Source organism: Aricia agestis, chromosome 13 (genome assembly GCF_905147365.1).
Source record: "Aricia agestis chromosome 13, ilAriAges1.1, whole genome shotgun sequence".
NCBI classification, from domain to species: Eukaryota; Metazoa; Arthropoda; class Insecta; order Lepidoptera; family Lycaenidae; genus Aricia; species Aricia agestis.
In genome coordinates this window covers 12791808-12814611 of record NC_056418.1, presented here as the reverse complement: position 1 = coordinate 12814611, position 22804 = coordinate 12791808, and the positions used below count along the sequence as shown (strand labels likewise).

Genomic DNA, 22804 nt, shown 5'->3' with positions numbered 1-22804 from the left:
TTAATATAGATACATACGCTGTATTTATGTATAAGGGCTGTTACTTTGTGTGTGACAGCGGACAAGTAATATCCGGAACAGTCGATTTCAAAATTATTTAATCAATATTTATAAATATTTTTGGCTGTCTGGTTTTTTGTCCACAAGAAAACGGGTCATGTCTTATGAAATTGTTTTGAAGGAAACAAGGTTTTGTTTTTGAGGATATTACGTATGCAGGTACTAAATTGTAATGAAATATGAATAAATAACAAATCCAAAATAAAAGTTGCAAAGAGTTTGACAGATATTCGACTCTTTTTAAACAAGTAGTAGACAGTCTGATGATTGGATAACCATATTTTATACACACATTAACAAAATTAAGTGAAAAAACAAGGGTGTGTGTGTGCCCACTAGAGTTCACTGAAAAAGTGCCAGCGCTGCTTTCAGCAAATTTTTTTTTGTGATTTACTATGGGCAAGCGCACGCGCGTCATGAGTTTCCCCATACAAAAGTGAAAAAAAATTTTGGTCTTTCAGCGCTGCTACTTTCACAGTGACCTTTACAAGAAACACATACACACCCTAAATTATTATCACTTAGTTTTGTTACACCCTGTATAGGTTTTCTTGTTTCCTTGGTACATGAACTAATAAAATAATGCAGTAATTCTCTCCTTATTGAGCTTATTACATACACAACTGGGTCTACTGTATAATATAATTTATACTGTAAGCTTACGAATTACGATACATCACGACAAGACATCGGAGCAGACATCTAGATAATGTCGTCGTGAGTCGTGAACGAAAGTACAAGTGGCGGCAGACGGCTGACTCACCGGTTATATAACCGAACCCTGTTGTACTCCACACGTGTATGGTCCCCTGTATATAAACAATATGAATCAGTGGTTTTCAAAGTTTTGCATAGCTTTTATGGCGGGCTCTGAGCGCGGCGAATTAATCAAGAAATAAACCTAACTCTGATGTTGGCCGGTGTAGCGTCATGCACCGTCCAACGTCGTTTCAGTTCGGCAAACTTCGCCACGGTGTTTTTGTGCGTGCGACTAGTCGTATGAGAATTATAATTGCATATAAGTTGATAAATATGCTATGCTTTACCGCGGCAGTTTGCGAGTGCAACACTTATTTTATTATCACTGAAAACTGTACCCGCGCGATAAACTAAACTACATAATAAAATTGAGGTCTGGTTTTCTTATAACGAAGAATCGTTTAAGATGTAATTAATGAAATGCTCATAGTTTTGCTCAATTTATTCTAGATCAAGATGATTATAGAAACCAATTCACCTTGACACTAGTGTAAGTGGATGAGCTATGTTAGGTGTCCTAGGGCATGCCTAGCGTCTAGACCATCTGGGTCAGTGCTTTTATGTGCATGGGATGACTGGTATTTATTTTTAGACTAGTTGATGACAGGTATAGATTTATGATAATATATGGTGACAAATATACAAAGTTTCTCCATTTCAAATATCAGCAAAGTTGGTTTATCGGTTCGAGCGGAAAGGGTAGACAGACAGATAGACAGACAAATAAACTTTCGCAATTATAATATTAGTATGGATATTATTAATATATCTGGCTTGTCATTATGTAAATATACATCATTAATTATTTTGTAGTGTGAGGAAACTAAAACCTAAACTTTAATTATTAAGTTTCGAAACCAATAGCTACTACAACTGTTATTAATTATCTGGACTACAAACATGTCTAGACTAAATGTCACATCGGTAGTTCAAATACTGTGCCCCGATTCTGATATCATTTTAACATGACATCTTAGTTTCAACAGGGAATATTGCGCAGTGGTCAGAGCAGAGGGCGTTACTAGCATATACAGCACTGACCTCCATTATACAAGTACGTTGGACTTACGACACCCTTTGAAATGACAGCTATTTTTCGTGCCTATTTGAAGCGGAATCAGCGCCCCCAACGCGGGGGAAGAGAACTAAATCTGACGTAAAAATGACGGTTGAAAGTCGCCATATTGGCGCTGATACCAGTAGTGAGAGTACTTGGAACTTATACTAGTGATGACAACCAATAACGATTAAGCGGCCATTTGCAATTTATGTCAGATTTAGTTCTCTTCCCCCGCTTTGGGGGCGCTGATTCCGCTTCAAATAAGCACAAAAAGCAGGTGGGTATCATAAGTCCAGCGCACTTGTATAATGGAGGTCAGTGATATATAGTAAATAATCCGACCAAAATCCGACCTGTTGCACACGTCATAATATCACAATTATATTGACTGAAACGTCAATTAACGTCGAACAAAACTTTTTTTATTGCCAATGCCAGTGTTGCCTTTAGCGTGAAAACATTGCAGTATCCCATTTGGAATGTTCCCTTAAGGGACGTCTACAAATTACGTGAGGTGTTTGTTTTGACCCGCCCTCCCCCTTCTGATTAGATTTCGTGAGATTTTATTCAACCCCCCTCCCCCCTACAAATCTCACGTGAGATTTTTCAAAATGTGGGTTTCTTACGTAAACGTTTGATTTTCTTTTGAACGAATTTGTGAATGATCTTAATCGTATACATATTACGCTTACGATTAAATCTTAAGCATACGTACAATCTGGATAAAAAAATGGACCAAAATAGTATTATTTTGTTGAGAAAAAAATTAAGTACTGTACGCAAATTTGCCGTGACCCCCCCTAAACACCTCACGTAATTTGTGGACGCTCCCTTACCTATTTCATAATATACAGTTGAACTTTAAAATAGGCTCACTTTTACTTCGTGACTCTACGGTCTACTATTACTGTCGTCTGCTATTCTAGACTAATTAATTACAACTAAGTATCAATTATACTATTCTGCCAATAAAATATTATGTCTGATAATTGACATAATGATCTTCCAATTTATTTAAAATGTTAAAATCATTTAAATTTTATTATAATTATCATCTGTCTTAAAGATTATGTAACTCGAAGTCTTGTTTCATTAATATAAGATATTCTTTCGAATCTTTAATTACCAAAAGTCAATATAAGATGCTAAATCGAATTAATCTATTTTATATAGTATGTTTGTGTAAACACCGTTATCCTTGAAACCATCAAATGAGTCCGTCAAAATGAACAACTTTTTCTATGATAACAATGCAATGCTGGGAACTCAAAAAAAATGCCGTCTTCATACCCATGCGGATGCCCGGATCGGCAATTTGTATGGGTATGAAGACGGATTTTTTTGAGTTCCCAGCATTGTTCTCACAGAAAAAGTTGTTCATTTTGACGGGCTCATTTGATGGTTTCAAGGATGGTGTTTACCGTAGTATATGACATTCTCTTTGGGTGTTTACACTAAGATCTTGTATAGGTAGAGTACACATTTTTTTAAAAGCAGCCTAGTAATTCCAAAATCATACAACAAAGGAATCGTCAAAGCAAACCAACAAACTTTATTTTAGAAATTTAATATTACTAAAGTCCAAACGGTGAATCTTTACATTATAATTCTATGTAGAGTGGAGTACCTACGTACAAGAACTAAAGGTATTAGGTAGTATAACTTAAGCAACATTTTCCACGTAGCAAATCAAATATTGCTCACAAATTCACAATGCGTTACTAACGACTTAGCACAACGTAAATCTCTAAATCCCGGAACGCCCAATTCTCGTCGCCAAATGTCGCGAATCAAACAAATATTACAGTAGGTTTTGTTTAGGATTACTATATCTTGAATTTCGTTAAGTATTCTTAAGAGAAAATGTTGAATTGAATCTTGTTAAGTATTATTTTTTCAGAGAATGCGTGACATGCCACTCATTATCTGAAAAGTGGATAAAGTTATTAAATTATTATGTTTTTAAGCTATTGCATTATAGAGCTTTTACCCGCAGGTTTTGGGTGTGGCGACCGAATCAAGAAATTCCATAACGAAAAAAGCCTAACACACTCCGACCGGCCAGCGTTGCAGACTTGGACACGGTGTTTGTGTGCGTGCGACGTATGCGAACTATACTTGAAAAAGTTGATAAAAATGCTAATCGTAAAAACGCGGCAGTCCTCGAGTGCCACACGTGACTTTTATGAAGTTAGTGAGAAAAGTACAACACTTAAGAACTCCTCTGATTGGTGGTAGGCAATGTACCATAATATAGTCTGAAGCAGACATAATGTGTATTTTAATCTCCTTAATTGTTACCATGTTTTACCCCTGGGGCGCCCTAAGGTAATTGTTGCCAGGTCCCACACCAGGAAGAAGAGTGTGGGGTTTTAGTCGGTAACCCACATCCCGGTGGGAGTCCGACATACCCCTGCAGCTGCCCTCCGCCAGCGGCGGTAAGGGACGCCTAATTCCTCCTTCTTAAAGAAGGGTAAAGTCATTAGGCGTCCCTTTTGATTGAAATTAGACAGCTTTTAGGGATTACATCATACGGAGGTAGAATCGCTGTGGGTTAAACGAGAAATTAACCAATAACCATGTTCGTATTGTAACTTCCGTTGTTCACATAGATTTATCTCTAATTTGCATACAAAATGTAATCTTTATCAAGTTTTCTCATTCTAAATCGAGTAATAAATTGACTTACAATACGTATTTGTCATGATTCATGAGGAAACGATTGAAAAACTGTGTACCGGATACGCGTACAATAGCTGCGCGCACGCGATACAGCCTATCTCCCTGCCTATCTAGACTAGCCTATCTCCAACATAGTTTTATGCTTGCTTAGCTAGGTAGGTTATTCGTATTATGCTTAATGTTATGTTACTTAGCGCATAAAATAAGCCTTTTTCTGAATAAATATTGTAGAGAAATCTTTGTAGAGATATAATATTTTGAAGGACTTTTGAGGATCTCTATTTCTTTAGATACCAGCAGTGCCTTACATTTATTTAATTTAATATTTAATATAAATTTAATCCTAATCTTATATTTCCAGAAACTGGTATCAAAATATTGCGTTATATTTAATAGAAAAAGAGGATTAAACATTTCCAGGAGGGCGCTGACACTGAGGTTGTTGTTAATGGGCTTTACGTTCCATCAGGCGATTCCTCCGCTCGTTCACACTAGTTTCCTAAATTCATCTGATAATCTCAACAATGAAGATCATTGACACGGGTTTAATTAAGCGAAACAATGTTGGGAATCTTCCGGTGAAGTTTCTTGCATAAATACTCCACGTCGAAAAAAGATAGTTAAGTTTGGTTAAACCTTTTTTAGAAGGGGCACAGTGTGGTAGAACCCTCGTTGGAGGAGATTAGTATGGGGTGAGGGATTCGAAGGAGAAAATGGACTAGACAGCATTTATAATATTTGTATGGATACTTTTTGCGCTTTTTCACCATGTTCAAAACAAATTAAAATTTATAATATTTATTCAATTATCCTTGGTGCGAAAAATGTAAATAATAAAATAACAATAAAAGGATATGGACGAACAGTCCATAGACGGCCCCAATTTTATAATAATAAAAAAAAAACATAATTTCGACTTTTGCAAGTCATTAATTTTACATCCTTTTAAGCAAGTTGCAGTAAATGTTGCAAAGATCACAGCAGAAATAAATTATACATTGCACCGGAAAGACACTATAGTCTATATGTAATTTAACAACATAATATTTTGATTTAAAATACTTTTGATTGGTAACGTAAAACAAAGTATTTTTTGGGGGTTATTTAAACAGACTTAGCAAATCATTTCGAAATTTGCAAAATAAGTAATGATTGTGTGTTGCCAGCAGGCATGCCAGGAAAAAACAAACACCGGAAAGACCCATTCTTTACACAACATAATTTAGTAATTGCGTTTTTTTTTAAGCAACATTTCGAAATTTGCAAAATATGAAATTTATCCTTATTAGGACATCCTATGCTGCAAATATCATACGATATACCGGAAGTACTTACTTTCGGACAACATATTTTATTAAAAAACCCGCCGAAACCTGAGGAAAAAGTAAGCCAAGTGAATACCGGTAGTGACATAACACGCGTTAACCAGATCGCAAAGTCAAGATCTCGCACCGTGAGATAACGTTATCACAACGAGTTTCAGACGTAAACGTAATAAACGCATCGTTAGGGCGTGTGTGCACTACATCGAATTTTACCATCCGGCGCGGCGCGGCATCTCGATTTTTTACCTTATTTATATGGCAAACGTGAAAACTGGAAGTAACGCCGGACGGTAAAATTCCGTGTAGTGCACAAACGCCCTTACGAATTGTTTTGAGGTCAACCTTTAGGGTGATGCCAACCGAGCGTAATTTGTGAGTCGTGAGTCACAAATTACGCTGATTTCAGTCGCGTAAATATCTTTTCATACAAATTATTACTCACAAAATTACGCTTGTGTGAATCAAACAGGACTTTGTATGAAACTAAATGCAGCAGAATTTCTGCCAGCCGAAATTCTGCGACTCACAACTCACAAATTACGCTCCTTTGGCTTCACCCTCAGTTTCTTAACCCGTGTTATCACAACTAGTTTGAGACGTGATAAACGCAGCGTTTTGGATTATTTTGAGTCAACATGTTTCTTAACTCCTGTTATTACGAGTTTCAAACGTGATGCGATAAACGCAGCGTTTTCGAATGTTCCTCCTTTCTTAACCCCTGTTATGACTACAAGTTTTAGACGTGATGCGATATTCTATATATCGCATCACGTCTGAAACTTGTAGTCATAACAGGGTAATATAAACTAATCGTTTTGGTTTGTTCCGGGGACAACCTTTAGTTTCTTAACCCGTGTTACTACAATGCGTTTCAGACGTAAATCGCGATAAACGCAGCGTTTTGGACTGTTCCGGGGTCAACCTTTAGTTTCTTAACTCCTGGTAGCAACTTGCGGATGAAACTCAGCTACTATTCCGTGTTCTAGGCCCAAGTTCTTAACTTTTATTCAAGTTACGTGATGAAAAGACAGGGTTTATTAGAATCTAGAGGGTGAAACGTTAAAATGTGATTATTAGCTATATTATATACTAGATGACGTCCGCAAACCCGTTGCGCAGAAATTCGTTTGTCGCGTGGGAACCGTACATTTTCTGGGATAAAAGAATCCTATTTAATTTCCCGGGATTCATAGTATCTCTATACCAAATTTCAGCAAAATTGGTTCAGTGATTTGGGCGTGAGGAAGTAACAGACAGACAGACACACTTTAATATTAGTGTATAATAATGTATATTATTAGTATGGATAGAGGCATAAGGCAGACTATTACGTAGTGACCTAATAGTTTAATTTAAATACGATAATTTAGGAATATTATTTGCTGCTAAAGTACAGAAGCCTAGGCTGAAAAATATATTTAAAAAAAATCTCATGTTTGTGTGACTCTCCGTTACGCAAACTTTGAAGGGTTTATAGCGCAAACTCTACAAACATTCAGACATGACGGTTCATAATAATAACTTTGTTGCTATTCTGTGTGAAGCTACCTTGTTATAAATAAATAAATAAATAATCGTTTAATTCAGGCAATAGACCTATAAAATAATATAATTGAAGTTAAAAATAAAAGAAATAAATACAATAATTGTTAAAAAGTGATAAAATTAAAATACATCTAAAATGTTAAAATCTAAAATTATCACTTTTGGTTACTGCCGCGATGCACCGAAAGCCAGTAGGCTGGGATCGAGTTTTCCGGGCACCCGGCACACACAGAAAAAAATGTAAGTGAAAGTAATTAGTTTTATCCATAAAGTTAATATACCTAGCGGAATAGAGCAACAATCTCGAGCCGTCAAACGTAACCGAATTGGTTTCATCTGTGTGTAAAAATATGTGTACGTATACACTTACACAAGCATGATTGAACATGATTTCTATGAGATTAAATTGTCAACGTGCGGCACGTGCCGACTGGACGTCAAAAAAAGAATGCTGCTGTCATGTATCACACGTCTCTTTTTACCACGCAGTGTTACTGATAGTGATATCTCTCTTGCTCAGGCCTTTGTTTCTCTATTCCGCTAGGTATAATATTAACTTTATGGTATTATCTCGGTTTTAATGTCGCCGTCCTTATGCGTAGTTCTCTTCTGTTATTTACTTGGACATAGGTTTTATATGTATAGAAGATAATCTAATATTAACAATAATATCATATCTCTAATTGCAAACCAATGCTTGCCCGGCAGTAATCCAGCGCAGCGGTGGTTTACTGCCGGACTAGCATTGGTTTGCAGTCTTTGTCTTTCGTCTGAAGAAATACTTAACTACATTTTCTTGGATAAAAGTTTCTGCTTCAAAGTAATAAGGCCGTAGTCTATACAGTGTGTTAGTGTAAACACCGTTATCCTTGAAACCCATCAAATGAGCTCGTCAAAAAGAACAACTTTTTCTGTGAGAACAATTATTTATACTGGAAACTCAAAAAAAAACCGTCTTCATCCTACTAATATTATAAAGGCGAAAGTTTGCTTGGATGTATGGATGTATGGATGTATGGATGTGTGGATGTATGGATGTTTGTTACTCTTTCACGCAAAAACTACTGAACGGATTTTAATGAAACTTTACAATAATATGGCTTATACATCAGTATAACACATAGGCTACAATTTTAACCGACTTTCAAAATGGGGGAGGTGTTATGTTCGTTTTCTTATGTTCAACGATTACTCCGCCGTTTGTTAACCGATTTTCAAAATTTTTTTTTTGGTCTATAGGGTATCATCCCAATTTGGTATTATATTCACAAAAGTGGTGATCTGATGAAGGATGCATAAGTAATCGAGGGAACTCCTCAAAATGTATATGGAAAATGTGACTTCGGTTTCGCGAGAAGTATTCTAAACATATGCTACCAACAAGTAAGATTTTGCACCGAGGTATACCTGGTATACCGTGGTTCGGAAGGTGCTGAGAGGACTCCTGATTCTTTATAGATACAAGTTTGGGAGTTTCGGCGTTGTTTTAAGAACGGAAAGCATATGCTACTATGCAAATTACATTCATCATCATCATCATCATCACTACCATTTTATACCATACATCGTCCCATGGCTATGACTTATGAGCCTATAATGACCCTGTTATTGGTACGTTTCATAGTCTTTTAGATCGAGACTCGAGTTTTTCAAGCGATAATTGAAAAAATCTATACTTAATATTGCTTGAGAGTATGTTTGCTTGAACGCGCTAATCTCAGGACCTACTTACTGGTCCGATTAAATAACTTATTTCAGTGTTAGATAGCTAATTTATCGAGTAAGACCATAGGCTATATATTATCACGCTAAGACTAATACGACCGAAGAAACTCAGGAAAATATTAGAAATTACGAACTACTGCAGCAATTTTTATGGCAATATTTGGCACAGATATAGAGTAAACCAAGTGAAGGGAGTAGGGATATAAGAGCCATTTTTATGAGTTAATGTACGGTTTCCGTAAAATTCCTAATTTACGCGGGCAAAGCCACGCGGGACGTCTAGTACCCATATAAATTGACGATTCGGGCATCCGTATAGGTATGAAGACAGTGTTTTTGAGTTCCCAATCCTGGTTTCCACTAACATCTTGTATAAGAAGACTGGAAACAAATCTTCCAGGGCCATACTAAGGAGGCAGATTGGAATTATGTAAATTGGACATAGAATATTTTTTTGTTTCTTACACAGCGAATTCCTAGAAGAGAATTTCTGTAGTATGTGGTAACATATTTCTAGGACAATTTAGATTTTTAGAACATACACAAGGCCAGGTCACCTGACTTCTTAGATAGCCTTTGCCAAATTTTGCAACCTGTATCTAAATATCAATATCCAAAATTGGTAATATATTTTATCTATTAATTTATTTATAATATATTAACTTAAAAAAGTTTTAGTCTTTCCTCTTTCCTATAGGTATTATTTTGTCTTTTTTTATTATATTTATTAGTGCTAACTGTCAAGAAATACTTACGTATTTTTTACAGCTTTATTCTAAAACATATAATACTTACTTAATATATAGATATTCTTATGTATGCTAAAGTGTATCCTAGAAAGTCTCTGTTAATTCTTGACGCAAGCTGAAAGGTTAACTTTGAGTCCGAAAAAGAACGTACCAAGAGCAATACTCTCGAAAAATCCATATTATCCATCCATCCGTCCACTATTGTGGACGGATGGATAATATGGATTTTTCGAGAGTATTGTTATTTTATATTTTTCGAGTATTATTATACTATAACCGCAAAAGTGTGTTTGTCCGTCTGTCACCTCTTCACGCCCAAACCGCTGAACCAATTTTGCTGAAATCTGATAATATGGAGATATTTTAGGCCCCGGGAAAGGACATAATATTATATATTTTACCATGGAAATAAGGTCGCCCCCTGCAGAGCTGTTTCTATATAATAAAATGTATAATTATTGTACACTCGTTGTATTTCATTTAGTCATAATGACACTGTTATTTTATATATTTTTTGTAATTTTCCATCTTTTTAGTAAAACATGGCCCCGTGCGAGTTTCTTACGCCGGTTCTTCTCGCCGGCCGCCGGGTTAGTTCCCGAACCGGTGGTAGGCACCAGTGATAGCCCCGACAGAAATTATTTGAAAAAAATTATTGTGAATAAAAATTATTGAGTTTGAGGGACATTTTATCTCGGTAAAATGTACAGTTCCCGCCCGATAAACTAATTTTAGCGCAACGACGTCATCTAGTTTTCAACATACTGTTAACTGTATTATGTATACCAATAGTTAAGCTCTCGAAAAATTGCTAAATCCCAAATACATCTGTTTCCTGAGTATGTAAGACTTGTCGGGTCCATCTAGACCGGACGTAACTCAAGGACCAAGGTGAACTCACTCGAACTCGATAACGTTACGTAACGTGACGTAACGGCGCTTTCTCTCATTGATTCTGAATCAGGTCCTTTTGGCGGCAAAGTCGTGTACACGCGCCAGCTACTCGCGCCAGTGATTGGCAAGTTGAAGGTTGAAGTACTCGTTAATGACTCATTCTATGTATAGCAAGCACGCATTTTTTGCGTACTTTACGAAAAAAATTAAGAAATTATACAAAAATACATTTTTTTTTTAATTATACCGGACAACGAAGGTAAGAGTTTGAGAAATAATTTAATAGGTTATGTAGATAATTTGCAACATATGCTTATATTTCCTGAACAATTATTATAGAGATCTTAAATAACAATATGTAATTTTTAATGTGGTGCTAAAATAATAGATAGCTGTGTCGCTTTTGTACTTAAAGCACGCTAATTACCACATGCGTTTATCACATTTAGCGTTACAAATATGTATTGTAACGCTAAATGTTGTTCATTTAGCGTTACAATACATATTTGTATTAAAAACGATGTTCTTATACTTGTATAATAATACAAGTATAAGAACATCGTGAAAGGACTATTACTAAACGTTTGCAGATGTAAAATCATTGTAAGTAGCCGTTAGTTTCCCAACTCCCCACTGTTGGGCAGAGACCTCATTCCACACGTCTCTATCTATTTGGCCACTCTTTATCAACAGCGTCTAATTCGTCACCTTTTCTTGGCCTAGTCGTATAATGGGAATAAAAAAAAAATCAAGTAATATGCAAGTTACTGGCACCGAGTAGTATGCAAGTTACTGGCATCAAGCAACGCGCGTGGCGTATGAAAATTCGTGGACCGTATTGACAGATGTCGGCGAGAGTCACTTTCGCCGCTGCGGAGATGTGACGCAAACATACTGACAAACTAAAACTATAACAGAGCAGGAACAATCTACTATGTATTTACAACTCTGTCGAGATTAATAAAAATGGTTTCAATTGAGGGGGTGCTAAGCAGGAACAATAATTGACATCTATCGCGTATTTCAAATGTTATCAAAAACTATTGTATAGAAACTTATGATTTCCACTCTACTTTGGGCTTAGCAGGAAAATAGACAGCTACGTTATTGTAACGTTGTTACGAGATAATTTAATAGAAAATATGTAAGTAAGCTGTAAGCTTAGCAGGATATTTCGACAACTACGTATTCGAAAAGGTATCGTAAGTTATTGTCTTGAGATAATTTCTACTTTGGGCCTTAACAAGCTCGAAAGAGTATGCTGTGTGAGCTTATCAAGTTTTATCTACGCGCCAAAAAGCCTTGAAGAGCCATACAAAATGTTCAATAACGTTACTAATACGAAGCTGTCAATATTTCTGCTAAGCCCAGAGATCTTCATGACGTCACATACTAGTTACTATGTACACCGTCTCTATAGTCTATACACATAATAATATTATCCGCTTGGGGTCAACGCCCCCATTGGGCAGGGTCTTCTAATTATGTATATGTATGCGTAATATTATCATGTATTTTAATATTATTGCAATTTCTTCCGGCCCGAACTTTTCCTATATAAACATAATTTACATAAGGTAGCCAAGTCGGAACTTTGTAAACATGGGGTCAAAATATTATCATAATCTTGGAAGTTGTTATGATAATCTCTTATTCGATATTTAACTATTTTATTTATTTGTATTAGTGATGTGAAATATATTTTTTTTTTATCGATATTTTTTATCCCCTCCTTCACATAACCTCCTACACTTATATTTATGCCATTTCAAATATTATGTATTATGTATTAAACGCACAATAAACAAATACAGCGTCTCATTAATTGCTTTGAGGTTCAAGTATTTATTTTTTAATTTAGATAGAAATTGAAGACGTAAGTGGTTGAAATTAATAACTATCATTTTATAACATGAGTGCAATCACACATTTTTTCCTTAAATTTGAACAAACCTTTCAACTTACCTACTTCATCATCTGGTTAATTTACCTTGCTGAAATTCAATCAAAGTGATAAATAACGGAAAAAGACTATTATCTCCATATCTTATGCCATTTAAATGTAATACTTGTACTCCATTACTTGCATAAAGTGATGTTACAAAATGTGGTATAATGCACTAGTCATTTTGATTAATGACAGCTATATAGATCACTGTAGTTAAGGATGTGATAGTTTTTATCGATAGAAACAGGAAGGCGTGCTTGTAAACGTCAAGTTATTATCGATAAAGATTATGTCGTCAAAGAAAATTGGTTAATAAGAAGCGCCACATAATAAGTACAAAACAATTACATTGAACATCTTATTTTGTTCTCCATATAGCTACCGGCTACTGCATAATAATTTAAAAGTGTAAAAGTTTAATTTTACAATATATCAGCTTCATTTAAGCGATGAAAAGTATTTATCGAAAACTTTACATAAACATTACTGATTTTTAAATAACACTGTACATAAATCCATACAAGTTCATACTTGTATTATAAATGCGAAAGTGTGTCTGTCTGTCTGTTGCCTCTTCACGCCCAAACCGCTGAACCGATTTTGCTGAAATAAGTTATGGAGATACTATGAGTCTCGGCAAAGGACATAGGATTTTTTTATATCGGAAAATGTATGGTTCCCGCGCGATAAACGAATTTTGACGCAACGGAGCGGGCGGGCGTCAACTTCTAGTAAATAATTTGTTAAAAATAAAATATCGATAATGTCAGAATTGACAACCCTAACATTTGAGGAAAGGTTTTATGTGTCTGTTCTTCCGAAGACGCAATTTGTGTTTGTTTTAACATACTTATCTCGAGAACTATATCAAAGTATTGCGTTAGATAATACTATAACAATGTTATGCATAGAGGAAAACGTTGTCAATGTAATAATTTACTTTAGGAAAGAACAAGTACCTACTTTTCGTATTGATGGATGGGGATTGGGGACTAACTTGTCATATTTTCTGAAACTTCTGCGACGTTTATTCAGTATGTAATTTTTTTAATATATATTTTTTTTTGGTTTTTGTAGCTATCCTAATTTTATTTCTTATTTTTCGTGTGCTTAAACTATGACCTATGAACGTTTAAAACATGAATTAAATAAAGTTTTAAAATCATTTTTTTATCCAGGTTAAAGAACACCGACCGAAGAATTTAGAACAAATGAAAATATTATTGACCTTTTAAATTATTGTTCTAAAGTACAGAAAATCCAATCTTAATAATCGAGAAAAAGAAGGACAGTAAAAACCGGGAGAAATAATAACTAGTCTATTTCGTTGGATATCCATCAACCATCCAACATTTACCATTTAAATAAAACATGTGGAATAAAAAAGCAGATTTATATTATGTAATGTGTCAGAAATTATTTCCATTCCTTTATTATGTCTCAAGAGAAATTCGTTTATCGTGGGAACCACACATGATAAAAAGTGTCCTTCCCTGGTATCACCATACCGAATTTCAACAAAAACGGTTCAGCGGTTTTGACGTGAAGATGTAAGAGGCAGACAGAGAGACACACTTTCGCATTTATAATATTAGTATGGACATGGATTGTTGATGTGTAAGTATAACATCTTATTCATAGGTCGCAGCCATCAGACATTTGAAGCTACGGTAATTGAATGATCAAATTATCCGACAGAATAAATTTTCATTCGTAATTAACAGGGGTAGTTATAATTTGAGTATATCGTGTTACTTCATTTATGCCTTTGTTTTGTGATATTAATATTATTTATATTGTGTTGATATTATGTACACAACTTTTTTCTATTATAACAATAAAAATAAATTTACTTTTATTATCAAACGTTGTTATTATCTTGGCAAAGTTATTTGTTTTTGGACTGAAATTATAATATAAAGTGGAAAAAAGTATTTTTAATTTTTATGTTAATTAAAAAGAAGATACAAAAATGTTATTTTTCTCGCACAGTTATGTTAATTTTGTAACTTGGGAGTTTAAAATTATATAACAACAACTGTTGTAACAGGTATAAAAAGTAATTTAAATAAAATTTTATATATTCGAGTTAACGAAAGTTGAATTTAAATGTTTTTTGTGAGTTAAGAGGCTTTTATCAATAATAAATTAATGTACAATAAATTTTATTTAAATTAATTAGAAACCATATGTGGGCGGCGGTTAAGAAACTAAACGGCGAACAATCGGCAATTAAGAAGAATTACGTTACAAAAAATAATGACTATTTTTTCGAATACAATTGGATTTTGTAATCGGTCAATTGCCAGGTATACTCGTAAACATTTCGCAAATCGAAAATAGGCTAATGTTCTTTAAAAACAGAGATGAGTTTCATAAGGGGAAATTTACAAATGTCAAGTTTACGCAATTGGTTTTGTTTAGTTTGCGCAATGTTCGGTAACTTTTACTCGTTTTATGTGAAGTATTATTATGCAAGTGAGGTCACTATGGACCATTGCGCAACGAGCTCCAGAGAAAATACTTTCTACGCCTGCATGTGTTAATGTATTTCACATGTCTACTCTTTGTTGCGTTTATCGATACTTTTATCCACACTTAGCACATCACTAGTTTGGTTTGACATTTTTGGATGGCAAATTATAAAATTAAGTGTATTTTCTCTGCTACTGTGTGACTTTTTAAGGTTTAATGTCTACATCAGTATTCTTTAGGTGAGAAATTAAAAATGTTAAGTTCGTTTATCGTATTTTTTATGCAAAAAGACATTATAATACAACTAATATTAGACATTAAAATTACTATTTACATAAATACATTTAGGCACCGTTTTTTTCTCTACTTAAAACTAGGTGTCGCCGGCTGAGCAGATATCACAATTGAGCTGGGGGGCCGCTTAGTAGGGGCCGGCGGAGTGGCCGGGGGGGCCGTACGACGAGCTGACTCCGGACGAGCCGTGGCCGCCCAGGCTGCCGCCGCCGATGCTGCCGCCTCCGATGCTGCCACCGCCGATACTGCCACCGTGACCGCCCAGGCTGCCGCCGGACAGACCACCGCCGATGCTGCCACCAGACAGACCACCTCCAATGCTACCACCAGAAAGACCGCCGCCGATGCCGCCGCCGATGCCGCCGCCGATACCGCCGCCGATACCGCCTCCGATGCCGCCGCCCTCCTTCTGGGTCTTGTACTTGATGAAGTAGACCTCGGGTTTGGAGGGCTGGGTGGGCGCGGCGGTAGGGATGGTGATGTCGGGCTGCTCGTCGGGCTTCTTGACCAGCACGTAGACCAGGGTCTTCTCCTCGTTCTGGGCCTGGGCGGGGATAATGGGGGCGACGGGCGCGGGAGGAGCCGGGGCCTTGATGAAGATGATCTTGTAGTGCTTCTGGGGAACTCCGCCGCCGGAGATCACTTGTGGGCGCTGTTCTTCAGGTTCTGGGGGTGGGACGTGGACGTAGATGTGCTTCTGGACGATGGGGGCGCCGCCGAAGCCGCCGCCGAATCCGCCGCCGGAGGAGAATCCGCCACCGGACGAGAAGGAGCCACCGCCGGATGAGAAGGATCCGCCTCCGATTCCACCGCCAAGTCCGCCTCCGATTCCACCGCCAAGTCCGCCTCCGATGCCGAAGCTGCTGGAGCTCAGGCCACCGGTGGAGAAGCCCCCGTGTCCTCCCCCGAGGCCGCCCCCGAGGCCTCCGAGACCGCCGTGTCCTCCGCCGAGGCCGCCGTGTCCTCCTCCGATCCCGCCGCCGGGAGCGTTATAGCTGTACCCCGCCTCGGGCCGAGCCGAGCCGAGTGCCGCGACGGCTGCTAATACCTACGGCAAACAAAACAACAAATTAAAAAAAAAAAATCAGTGTCACATCCTTCCATGAATCGAATTTTAAATTCGGAAGTCACGAAAATCCAAAACCACAAAAGTGAAATTCCAATTAAAAAAAAATCTAAATTCAAACAGTCCGATTCCAAATCCAAAGAGCACTAATGCACATTCACTAGTGACTTCCACATATCGATAATCACTGAACCGCACTGGAAGCTCGGTCACAGGTCAACACTTTCACTCCGCGGTACCTACCAAGAACGCTTTCATGTTGACTCTCGAAGGTGTCGAGGTTGTGTGATGCTCCGAGCCCGGCTCGAGGTTTATATACACCCGGAGAACCGTCGCCTCTCTCCCTGACTCTTCCTAACGCTCGGCCTTCAGGCGAAGATTATGATTTTAATGACATCCAAATTCACCTTTGGTGAAAACAATGTGGATCTTGAACTTTCACAGCGCATGATAAATGTTCGATTACTATCGATAGGTTTTTTGTTTTACGCAAAAATTTGCAAACGCATAATATAAAATTCCGCATGCCACACAAAACACTAAATTTGTAATTTTAATTACTTTCTAGCATTAAAATTCCTATTTTTTTAATTAGCGACCATTTAAATATTTAATATTTAAAAAACGCTTTCCAGATAAAAAAAATATTTCATTATTCTATAGGAATAACCGTTTAATCTGCTTAGATAATGCCGACTTACACTTATAAAAGTCTACCAGCCAAGAACCTGCAAAAAACAAGTTTTTCAGGTCCTTGTTATAAATTGATACGTATAATTTGCGTGGCTTGTGTTGAAATCCTCGAAAGAAAGTGGTACCCCTCCAAAATTCATAACATGATATTTTCATAAAAATTTCCGCCCTAATTTCAGACATATTATTTCCATAAACGTAATATAGTTGAAATCGTATTTCAAATTATAAAGCACTTCAAAAACTTTTAATGAGCACGTCACAAAAATATTACATACCTTGAACCTTCAAGGGTCTTGTTAATTGCTTTTAATATAAACATTTTAATAATGTTCAAATTATAAATATTTAGTTGTAATTAGAAAAGTGGGAACTATAGGTTCTCCATTTTTCAGCTAGTTGAATAAGATTTTATCTCAATATGAGAAGGTATTTCTAGTCACCAAACTAGCATTAGTATTTTAATAAACTTTCCAGGATTTTTGTACCACAGTACTCCCTCCCTCCCATAAAATGAGTAAAAATATAAATTGATCATTTCCTGTTCCTGTTCCAAATAATTTTAAAAGGTTTCGAAAAATATTGTTAAACAATAAAACACTTGGCAAATACATTAGAGATCAATAATTTATGTATCTATTATCTAGGTCATTCATTAATCAAAAAGTATTATCAAGGAAGTAAAAATCAACGATCGAAAAAAATGAGACAATGATTAAGGAATGTGTGAAATATTGTTATTCATGAAGTTTGATTGAGTAATAAGATAATGATAGTGTTCTTTCTTAATTTTTTGCGGCTTACAAATTAAAAACACATGTGTTAAGATTTAGAAGAAAATTAGACTTTTAGGAACTCAAATACAACAAAATTGTTATTTTTCATGCTCTCAAAATTAAAAATTAAAAGAAAAAGATTTAATTTTTTATTTTCTATAATATTCACTAAGGCTTTTAGATTGCTTTATATTTTATCTCTGAAGAAGTCCATAAAAAGTAAAAAATATATGGATTTTAATCTAAAACGACTGTCTCATAAAATATGACTCGACATAGAAATGTTTATGACAAATTATGACTTCCGTAGAAATTATGTAATATCACATAAACACACATTCCAGTTTTACAATAACGATATTTTTTCCATCTTTGTAGATATACAAAGATGGAGAAAATATCGATAATATATGAAGTGTACAACACTAGTTTACATTGACATAATATTTAACGAAGGATTGAGTATTGCACTGGAATAGTTAGGGGACGGGGGAGACAAAATATAATAATTCTCTTTTACAGCTTAGAGCCGCATTAAGACGTGGTATTTAATGATTACTTTACTTTATCGAAGTGTTTTAAAAAAATGTATGTCAAAATCATTATTACTTAATTTAAAGTGAAATTATTGAATGTTTGCCACCATGATTATGAAGCTTTCCGTAGCATGCACATTGCACAATCGACGTCAATCATTGCCAATCTTCTAAACATTCTTAACAGCTTGTACATACTGGGTGCATCTTTGTCAACATGGAAGAAGCCAAAAATAATATACAAAACAACCAAAACTACAATCTACAAGTTTTTAAAATCAAACTAATTCTAGTAATAAAACTAGTAAAACGCTGCACAAAAAGTAAATAAATCCACGCTGTTTTTCTAAATTTAATTTTTAATTTTTAAAATCAATCATAATTCATAACACTATTTAAATTCCTCATAGAAGAGATCAGTGTGTCGACCTCTGGCATAACTTTTTGGGTTTTCTTGGTGACCATTAGCCTCTTTTCGTCATTATATAACAGCGTCTGACCTTGAACACACCATAATGACTATCATGACGAATTCCACCAATATAATAGTTTATTTGGCCTAGAAAATAATAATAATTTTAACCCACTTAGCAAAAGCTTCTATGTGTTTTTTTTTCTTCAAAATACATAATATAGACGCTCAGTGTATAGTTATTTAGTCTGTGGTATTTTTGCCACAGTGTAAACATACAGTAAAACAACATATAGATGTATGATGTATCATTGAGACATAATTGAGATCAAATATATATATATATATATATATATATATATATATATATATATATATATATATATATATATATATATATATATATATATATATATAGTTTTATGTATCTAATAGGTACCTAAAACTTATTTTTACAGTGTACTGTATTGTTTTGCTATGTGTACGGCTTATTAAAGTAAATCAATTAGATAGTGTATTCGGCGAAACATGGCGGTAGCTGTCATTGACTCCTTGTGTAAAACTTTTAATTTTCTATATAAACCATGATTGACAGTAAAGTGTCAGATGTTGTCAATCGCGGCTTTGTAAGAAAATGTCAAGTTTTTGGCATGGAGTCAATGACCGCTACCGCCATGTTTCGCCAAGTACAGTATAAGCATATAAGTCCTCGAAATTAAAAATTGCTCCATACAAAGAGAAGTTTTACGCGTTTTCGACGTGTAGCTGCACAGTTTTGCTATGCAAGTTATGATTGGAGCGGTCTAGCTTATTTAATTTAGATCTGCTTATTTAAATCATACGAAGGTTTTCTGTAGGATTTTATTTGTAAACTTCGATTTAATTACCTTATATAGTACGGTTTAAAGCAGATGGCTCATTAAAAAAGGTCAGCCGTTTGAACGAGAGGATCGCTATGTACCAGTCAGACAATTTACTTAAATACTCAAATTAAGTAAGTTAATCTTAAATCTTTTGACGAGCAATTCTTGTATAATATATATAATTGGAATCTCGGAATCGGCTCCAACGATTTTCATGAAATTTAGTTTATAGGGGGTTTCGGGGGCGATAAATCGATCTAGCTAGGAATCATTTTTAGAAAATGTCATTTTATTCGTGTTTTATCCAATACCGAACAAAGCTCGGTCAAATAGCTAGTAGTATTAAAGTAAATGGTTAGGTACTAAACTAATATCCGATAATGAGAAAAGGGAATATTATGCAAAGGTCGGAGCAAAGGGCTACTAGCACATACAGTCAATAATTGGTGAGTGGCAGTCTTCCACAGTGCGTTTTTCGCGTAACTTTCTGCCGCGCACTGTAAAACTCTGGAACGAACTGTCACCAGCAGTATTTCCGGACCTATACGACCTGCAAACCTTCAAGAAAAGAGCATATTCCCGGCATAAGGCCGGCAGCTCTTCTGATGTTGCGAGTGTCCATGGGCGACATTAGTTGCTTACTATCAGGTGACCCGTTTGCTCGTTTGCCCCCTTATTTAATAAAAAAAAACTGACCAAAATCCGTAACACGTTGCACACCTCATATTGACAGAAACGCGACGTTGTCAAACGTCGAAAAAAAAACAATTTTTTTTTTGACGTTTATTACTGTCTATGCTGGTGCTGCCTCTAGCTTGAAAATATTGCAGTATTATAATAAATAATAATAATAATAAATTGTTTATTATTCATCTCCACAAATTACAAGTTATAAAGTACTTAAAAACTAATTATTGTTTACGTATAGCCTGTAATATAGATCTCCAGGCCCACCCAAAACCAGATTATTATAAAGTGAACATAAGTAAGTTACACTCCTTTTATATATATATATATATATATATCCGTTGACAAATGAATATTTTTAGTTTTTTAATTTAAAGTATGTAATAAGAATCTTAATTATTTAGGTGTGTGAATGCTATGTGTGTAAGTTTTTGTGTGTTGTAGTTTTTGTTGGTTGTGTGTGTATAGAGTATGATTAACAAATTACAATATTATAATATATAACTTATATCTTTTAAAAAAATATATAAATAAATAAATATATTACAAATAATTAAATACGTTACAATTACATTTTAGCTAATAATAACTTTTCAGTTTCTTCGTAATTAAGACCGAGTAACCATTTATACATTATATTTTTGCATTCAGTTTTGGTACAGTTTGATATACAGAGATGTTTATTACATTTGTTATAGAGTGAGCTGCCCAAATATTTAATAAATCTCTGAGCAAAAGATGTGTGGACGGTTGTAGGCTCACAGGTAGCATAGCTACGCCTCGTGTGGGCAATGAGTGTTCTGCGGCCTTCTGTGGGTATTTTATTATGTGTATGTAGCAGAGTATAGTAAGTATATGTAAAGTTGACGAACAGAATGGACTTGAGCGTCTTCGTATAATTGAGTTGTAGGATATAAGCGAGGTTTTGCAAGGCTAACTTTAAGTAACATTCTTTGGGCTCTCTCGAGGGTTAATAATTTAGATTTGGAAGCTCCGCCCCACGTAGTGATACAATACGATATGATGGATTGTACTAATGCCTCATATACTGACTTTATAATCTGTCTATCTGCCACTTCCTGTAGTGTTTTAAAAATGTAAGACAGTTTCCGAATTTTGTTACTCAAGGAATTGTTGTGGTTTTCAAAGGTTAGATTAGAGTCAATCTCAATACTAAGATATTTTATAATATTAACACGGGAAATTTTGGAACAGTTACAATTTGACGGTTGAGAAAAATTATATTTGTGTACATAAATTTGGTTCTTTAGATTAATGACTTCTTTGCGGTTCTGAATTGAAAACACAATGTATTTTGTTTTATCCTCATTTAAAGTAAGGGAGTGGGACGATAACCAATGGTACACTTTATTAAATCCTATTTGAGCAGATTTAAAAACATCTTCAAATGAGTCTCCGTAAAAGGTAAGAGCCGTGTCGTCTGCGTATGCAGAGATGCGGCAGTATTGGAGGTTAAGTGCACAGAGCTGGTTCACATAGCAAAGAAAAAGAGTGGGACCCAATATGCTTCCTTGCGGTATCCCGTAAGTGACCGGCAGTTCTTCACTAATATTGTCGCCAATTTTTACGGATTGAGTTCTGTTTCGCAGGTAATCAGATAACAGTGCCAATGGAGTTCCTCTGATACCGTGAGCTTCTAGTTTATCAACAAGTCAGGGGACAGAAACAGTGTCAAATGCCTTTGCAAGGTCCAAAAATATAGTAACGCATTTCTTTTTATTATCCAATTTGTGAACTATAAAATTAACAAGATCTAGTACTGCATTGTTTGTTGAACGGCCCAGTCGGAAACCATATTGTGAGTTCGATAATAGGTTGTTTTCTTCTAAAAATTTAATCAGCCTAGTATTTATAAGACGTTCAAATAATTTTGATATTGTGTGTAGGATCGCAATTGGTCTATAATTGTTGATACTGCTTCTGTCACCCGACTTTTAGATTGGATGAACTACAGCCTTCTTAAGGGCATCTGGGAAGACTCCGTCACCAAAGCAGCGATTTATTAGGTCAGTAAGAACTGGTGTTATAGAAGCAGACAATTTTTTCAGGATTTCAGCACTTATACCATCAACGCCAGGCGAGCAGTCACTTTTTAATAGTTGAATTGTTCTGAATATTTCCTGATGGTCCGTAGGTAAGAGAACAAAAGATTTACTTGGAGGATTCAGAGTTTTTTCAAATGGTGGGATGTTAATATGTTTCAATTTTTCTGACAGATTTTTTCCTATATTAGA

The 22804-nt window shown here is 35.5% G+C and overlaps 2 protein-coding genes across 3 annotated transcripts in view; both read right to left on the bottom strand.

The window, feature by feature from the left end:
* The window catches only part of LOC121733146 (fibroblast growth factor receptor 4-like), a 134789-nt gene that overhangs the window by 29660 nt on the left and 82325 nt on the right, over nucleotides 1–22804 (bottom strand). The gene's annotated exons all lie outside the window — the stretch shown is intronic.
* LOC121733147 (glycine-rich cell wall structural protein) lies at nucleotides 15575–16855 on the bottom strand. Its single transcript, XM_042123316.1, has 2 exons — nucleotides 16826–16855; nucleotides 15575–16564 (listed from the first exon to the last, which is right to left on the bottom strand). Exons 1-2 carry the CDS (start codon nucleotides 16838–16840, stop codon nucleotides 15644–15646), a joined length of 936 nt encoding a protein of 311 aa, XP_041979250.1. The 5' UTR covers nucleotides 16841–16855; the 3' UTR covers nucleotides 15575–15643.